A 7,272-nucleotide genomic window follows, 5' to 3' on the forward strand; every position below is an offset into this window, starting at 1 on the left:
GTGCCCTCCCGGTGGCAGTGACATTGCCCACGGCTTCTCCTGGTGAAGGAACCCATTTGCCTGGATGGGATCTGTCACCTTGCCTGTTGGGGTGTCTCTGGGGGTGTCCCTGCCTCACCAGCCCTGCCCCTGCTCTTGCAGATGAGATGAACGACCACCAGAACACCTTGTCCTACGTCCTGATCAACCCTCCCCCGGACACGCGACTGGAGCTCAATGACATTGTGTAAGTGTCACCTCACCCTGTCCCCAGACTGCCCCCGCTGCCATGAGCTGCTCCCATCCTGTTGTTCCCCAGGATTTCTCCTAAATACCCATAAAAGAGGGTTTGGCCTCTTTCCCAGCCCATTCCAACTCCCTGAGCTCCTGAGCAGTGCCCAAACCACCCCAGCCCCATCTTAGCTCCCATGGGCAGCAGGAGTGGAGTTTTCCTTTGGCTTTTGCCGCTGAGCAGCTGAGGAATAACTCCTGATCATTTATTCTATTATTTATTTTATTATTTCATGGCATTTACGTGAACACCTTTTATTATTTAACACCTTTTATTCAAACAACTCCCATGTCACTTGTGCACTGAGGTGAGGGCAGGAACAGACGAGAGGCAGGATCTAGCAAAGGCGAAGAAGAACTTTATTCAAAAGAGTGGTACAGTAGATTCTATTCTATTGGCTAACTAACAGAAACATCTTTGTCACGCACTGTCCTTGAGAGGAACGGAAAAACAAGGTGGAAAAACAGCACCTGCAAGTTGTTTATAGTCAACAGGTTATCACATCTTTCCAACTCCCTAAAATCTCTCACAAGCTGCTGTGAGAAATGCTTGCTTCTCTCTCCCTGTCCCACGGCACCCACACTCCCACGCTCTGCAAGCAGCACATCTCCGTGGGATACCCTCCGTGGGGCCTGAGCTGGTGTGTCCCACAGCGTGACCAGGCTGTGTCCTGCAGGTACCTGATCCGCTCCGACCCGCTGGCCCACGTGGCCAACGACGGCCACAGCCGCAAGAGCAGCTGCAGCAACAAGCTGGGCTCCGGCAACCCCGAGACGCGCGACGAGACCCAGCTGTGAGCACGGCCGAGCGCCCCAGGGCTCCGGGGAAGGAGAGCACAGCACGGCCCAGCACGGCCCGGCCCGGCCCGGGGGGAGGCGGCTGCTGCCCGCCGTGCCCCGGAGAAGGCGATGCCCAGCCTGGTGGGGGATGCCCAGCCTGGCCGTGCCCACGGGAGGGATTCCCGGAGCCCCGGGAAGGGCGGCACAGCCGGACGCAGCCGCAGCCGGTGGCCGCACGCCCCGGGGATTTTAACTTTTTATACCGATACCGCAACTAGTGAGAAAGGCTCCGCTGGTGCTGGTGGGACGTGGCTGAGCCCAGACACTGACGGGAGCAGGGCTGTGCTTGGTGTCAGCCTGGAGGGTGCAGGTTGGTAAAGATGAGAGGAAATCTGCACCAAAGCCCTGCTCCTCTTCCTCCTCCTCCTCCTTCACCAGGTGTCCCCCTGGGTACCCAAACTCCTGCTCTGTCACTCACGTTCTTCATCCTCGGCTGGGTTTCTGTTCTGGGTGGCCACAAGGACTCTGGTGGCCTTGGGACAGCCGGGATGGAGGGGACAGGGCATGGCAGGGCCCCCACGCCTTGGGGCACCTCCCAAACCAGGGCACCGAGAGCGGGGCCAGCTCTGCGGCAGAGCCTCGGAGCCCCTGGGGTTGTGTTCCTGCAGGGGCTGAGCTGCCCAGGGATTTGGGAATGCTGGGCTGGGCTGGGCTGGGCTGGGATGTGGAGGTTTGGTGGCTCCACTCGCCCTTTCCAGCCAGGGCAGTCTGGGGTCCAACTCCCCGTGTGTCCTGGCCGTGTCCTGCTGTCCTTCCCCTCCCCACGGTCACAGCTCGGTGACACCGTTATGGCAGCAGGTTCTGCCTGTCCCCCTGGCCACCCCTGGCAGCTCCAGTCCCCCTGCTCGACTCTGTCCCCCCTGTGGCTTCCCCTGCAGCAGAGGTGCATGAACGTCCCCCCTGACCTGCAGGGACCTGGCACCACCACAAACTCCAGATGTGTTTCCATTCTGCTTTTGCACATTCTACACCTTCGATGTGGAAAGGGTTTATTTGACTGCCAGGTGAATAACTGAGTTGTTAACTTTCTATACTTTCATGTTCATATCTTACAATTCCAATGTGATTTTTTTTTGGGTTTTTTTAGCAAGGAGCTTGTAAAGCACAACATGGCCATGAAATCCCATCAGCTTCCTGCACTCACTGAATGGTTTATTGCCATTACCATTCACTGTTTGCTCCCCAATGCACCCCCAATCAATGTTTACAAAGAAAACAAAACAGAAAACAAGCCAAAACCTGATTTAAATGAGTTTTAAACAGCTGGGGAGGTGCCCCAGCCTGTGGGGATGTGCCATCCTGCCCCTGGCCCTGAGGGAGGGCAGAGGTACCCAGGGTAGGACCAGTGCCAGGGCTGGTATCACCTCGAGAGGGGGTTGAGAGAGACCTGCAGTGCCTGGATGAGGTTTGGGGTCCAGCTTTTATTTTTTTTTATTGTTTTTTTTTTCCTGAAGTGCCAGGCCTGGTGAGGTACCACAGGTAAAAGCAAAGAGTGCATCCCTCCCACCCTGCTGAGCTGTGGCCATGAACAGAACTGCCTTTAAAGCTTTTTTGGGTTGTTCTGATGGATTTTTAGTGATTAGTTTTGGATCTCTTTGGTTTAGGCAGGCACAATGTTTTATTTATTTCTGTTTGCAGTGTCACATGCCAAATCTATCATTTAAAAACAGCAAAAAGAAATTATAGGCTAAAAAGTGGGTGTGGTTGAAATCCAGAAGGACACGTGGGCTCTTGCTAGCTTGCAGCCTCAGGATGCTCAGATCATGGAGTGTGATTGTATTTAAGTGTCTGCATTTAATATGGATCATTTTCCAAACCCCACTTTGCTTTCGAGGGAGAGTGGAACAAAACAGTATTACAGGTTAAAAAAAAGCCAGCAAACAACCAAAAGCCCAGCCCAAATAAAACAAAAGGTGTGATTATTTGAATATATTTACTGGGAACATTTTTATCCTTTTTTGTTTGCTTGGCTGTGAGCTGCGTGTGAGAGCGCAGGGAAGTGAGCGCAGCTCCTCAGCTCAACCCTCCCATGGCAAGAAAATAGAATTTCTTTTAAAAACCCTTAATTTACTTAAATGCCACCCCCAGCCCTGAGCAGCCAGGTCAGCCATGTGGCCAAACCCAGGGTCTGTGTTCCAGAGGCTCCCCTGGCTGTGGTGCTGGGTCCCTCCAGCTCCTGCCTGCCCTCAGTCCGAGGAGAAAATAATCCCAAGAGGAAACCACGTGCCAAAAGGACTGAGGCCTCTGTGTGGTTTGTGATACTATCAAAATGCCCTGGATATTCCTGTTTTTTGACAATGCTTCTGTTTGTTCAGTGTACAAAGTCCCTGCCTTTGAAACGGAAGCTCCGTGTACAAAGCCTCGGGTTCCTCCTCTGGTGTAAATTTCCAGCCAACCTTCCCGTGGGATGGGGAAACCCTGTAAATACTCACCTGTGGCCAATGCAAGTCTGAGAACCAAGGGTTCATTTTTCTAATTCCTTAGCCTCAGTCACAATACTAATGTAAAAACAAAAGCAGTTTATTTTTCTAATGGTCCTGGAAACGTCGATGCAGCGACCAAGAGCCGCTGAGAGGGCCCACAAGGAGCTTCCATGGGAGCAGGAGAATGGCTGCTGCTTCCAGCCATGGAAAAATCCCATTTTTTACAGGAAATAGTTGTGTTCCAATGCAGAGACCTGGCAGGCCCTGGGGGATGCAGAAACGAGGACAGCTGGGATGTTTTGGGGTTTTCCAGCAGCGGCTCCGGCGCACGTTCCGTGTCCACTAACGGTTTGATAGGCTCAGTATGGACTAAACCCACATATCCTGCATTAAACTCAACTACTCCAACCAATTATGAGCATATTTATTTCCTGTTATCCCCCTTTTTATTTAACCTCTATAGGACAGGACAGTTTTATTCCAAGCTCAGCTCCTGCATGGATTTTTATCAGCAACAGCGACTCCCGTGGTTCCTCTCGGAGGCCGAGTTTGGGAGCTGCTCTGCTGGGATCAGCCAGCCAGGGGAGAGGGTTTTGTACAATTCCTGTGAAGATGCTTCACATTTCTGTAAAGATAAATGACAATAAAAGAGCTGCATGCAGCAACAGGAGACACTGCTGTCTGATTTTTCTGGTTTTTTGGGAGTCTGGTTTAAAATCCGTGGGAAGGTGTGGTTTAAGCTGAGGCTCAAGGCAGCTCTTCCCAACTTTCATTTTTAACTTCATTTTCATTTTTTCTGCTGTGGTAGAGGAGCTTTAAAAGATTATTTAATTTATTTATTTAATCTTAATTTCTATGAGTTAATAAATGCATTAAATAATTTTGTAGGTATTTAAGGGTTTTTTTTTTTTAACTGATGTTTAGCCAAGATTCAGTACATGTTCTTCTACCTCCCAACACTTCAAAATTTGTCACTGGCTCCAAAGATTCCAAGATTTTCAGGGAAGATCCCAACATTTCTAGAGCATGCTACACTCACACACAAAGATTTTAGCTTGGACATCAAATGCAGGTAAGCAGAAATTGTTTTTATTCAGCATTTTAGGCAAATACCGTAAAAATCTATTTATTTAAAATCCCACAGAAGGACAGAAACAATATCCCTTAAATAGGGGAGATCATTCTGGGCTGAACACACACATGAGGAAGCTGGAAGTAAAAGGACAGCAGGAAGCCAAGTCCCTGCTAAATTACTTTTTAATTATTGGCATTAAACCAGACAAATCTGTACATGGAGAACAAAATCCTCTTGATTTTCCAGGACATCCAAATTGCAATGATTACACCCAAAATAAGGTGATTTTAGCACCCCCAAGAGCAGCTCTCACTGGATAAAAACCCATCCAAGGTTGCAGAACAGGATTTAATGCTCTGCACAAGGAGATTCCAGCACTTCCCAGCAGTGGATTCTTCACTTTTTCCTCTTGTTCCACCTTCCACAGCAGCAGACACAGAAAAGAAGAGGAAATAACTCTGCAAAATGAACCAAAATTCATTAAAATATTTGTCCCAGCTGAGGGAAATCATCTTCTAACACTTCAAATTCCTTGAAGCAGAGAAAAAAATATAGAGCCCTAAAATATACATGAGAAACAAAGGGGTTGGTGTGGCTGGGAAACAAAAAGGAAACCAAACCCAGGGAGGATTTTTTATTTTTGCTGTAAATTCAGTTTTTATGGTAATTCCCTGGAAAAGAGAGTCAAAAGAAAGAGGTTTTTCCTTTGCTAAGATTTCCAGGTAATGCCACAATAATTTGGGAAGGTTTATGGGCTTCCAACCACTCTTTCAAGTGCCTCATTTGAATTTTAACAAATGCTGGATATTGAATATTTCATGATCCCTGCTGCACACACTTCCCCAGAGGTTTTTTCCTTCCCCCACTACAATAAATGTGTTATTTCCTAACAAGTTCAGAGGGATGGATCAGAAAACTCTGACAGGATTTCAGCACCTGGATAAAAGTGAATTTATATTTAGCACAGACAAGGAAATTAAATCCACCCTGCAATTTTTGCACAGGCTGGAGAAGGAAGGGGCAGAAAATTCCAGTTCTGGAATGGCAATTTCCTTAAAAATTTGGGTTAATTTTTTCAAAGAAGAGCTGAACTTACCTCTTGCAGCAGAAGAGTAAAAAAATGCACCTTTTCATAGGCCCAGAGGAAGTTTGAAATCTTCAAACCCTCTAAAACCAAACCAAGGCCAAACAAACCTGCAACAGAAAGCTCAGGGAAATATTTTCTTTTTAGAATAACACAAATTTAAAAACCTGTAATTACTTTTCATTTATTATATGGTAAGAGAAGTCCAGTGTCTGAGTGGTGGCCTGGAATTAATTGTAAAATTTTCAATGCAATGTGGAAAATACACTTAATTTTAGTGGACCATATGAATATTCCAATTTTGAACTGGCCTGAAGAACTTTATATATAAAGTTTCACTTATCTGAATCATACAACCCCAAAATACTGCCCAGATTTTCCCAGGTCTGCAGATGAACAGCACTAAAATGGTACCAAATTTCTCCAAAAATCTTCTTTTTGAGTGATGTTCTTGGAGAATCCCAGCTCAGCCTCATCCCAAGAATGTTTGACATGTCCTGACCCCCAACCCCACCCCCCTCAGCCACCTGCCTGTCCCTCAACTGCTGAAAATTAATTACATTTAACCCCCTAATTAACTGCAAGCCACTTAATTGGATAAGCACAGCAGCTTAGTCCACATCCCCAAGGACTGCTCCATTCCAGGGGTGGGAGCAGCACCAAATCCCAAGAAAGCCAGCTCAGAGTGAACAGGAGACCCCTTGTTTTTGCTATATTTAAACCATAAATCAAATAAAAGAGAAAGTCAGGGGGTTTGGGGGGGGGGGTCTAACACTGCTTTAGTCACCAGTTGTGGGATTTGTGGGGGGAAAAGCAAAAGGAATGGAAAATCCAAGTTCTGAGAAGTCACTCCTGTCATTCTTACTTCAAACTACAGCCCCAAACTCTTGGTTGTAGGAAGAGAAACTCCAAGATTTCTACACTCAACTCCCCAGTGCAGTGGGGACAAAAATCTCCTTTATTTTCTTGGCCCCCTCAGCCCTCCCAGTGTAGGTGAAGGCTCCCAAAGTAAGTTAATATTTTCCAAATTATTTTGGATTATATTGGCTTGAACTCTTCCCCCACCTGAGAGCAGGATGAAAATGGGACAAAACCACACCAAGTACAGATGCAAAGAGCACATGGAACACACAGACTGATGGACAGAGCTGGAGAGGCAGAAATTGCACTGGAAAGCACTTTAAAGATGTACATTCTTGGATTTGTTAGTAAGAAACAGAGAGGGGTCACAGACAGAGCTCCCAGTTCCTCCTCCTTCCCAGGAAGCACAACCAGAACCTCTGGGAGCTGCTGGAGGAGTTTTTATCCAGTTCTGCTTCTCTGGGCAGAGCTAAGAGGGAACAGCCCTGGCTCCAACTAATCCCTGGGAAAACCAAACCCAAACAAGCAGCTTAAGCTGCAGGCTGCCAGTTTAATTCCATTTACCTGCAGGGATCCCAGCCTGGGGATCCCCACACAGTTCCCTGGATTCAGGGATTCACACAGTGCTCTGGAAGGACAAAACCCCATTTTCTAAGCAGGGAGTTTTAGAAGTTATCAGGGTCCAGATCACCTCATTAGGATTTTAGGATTTTATGATG

At 47.5% G+C, this 7,272-nt stretch overlaps 1 protein-coding gene across 2 annotated transcripts in view; it reads left to right on the plus strand.

The window, feature by feature from the left end:
* The window catches only part of KCNT1 (potassium sodium-activated channel subfamily T member 1), a 65,869-nt gene extending 61,664 nt beyond the window's left edge, over positions 1-4,205 (plus strand). For both annotated transcript variants that reach the window (XM_050981110.1, XM_050981112.1), the window contains exons 29-30: positions 142-226; positions 948-4,205. In XM_050981110.1, the coding sequence (XP_050837067.1) occupies positions 142-226; positions 948-1,068 (206 nt within the window). In that variant the 3' untranslated portion in view covers positions 1,069-4,205. The remainder of the gene's footprint in view (positions 1-141; positions 227-947) is intronic.
* Positions 4,206-7,272: the final 3,067 nt, after the last annotated feature.

Source organism: Serinus canaria, chromosome 17 (assembly GCF_022539315.1).
Source record: "Serinus canaria isolate serCan28SL12 chromosome 17, serCan2020, whole genome shotgun sequence".
Taxonomy (NCBI): Eukaryota; Metazoa; Chordata; class Aves; order Passeriformes; family Fringillidae; genus Serinus; species Serinus canaria.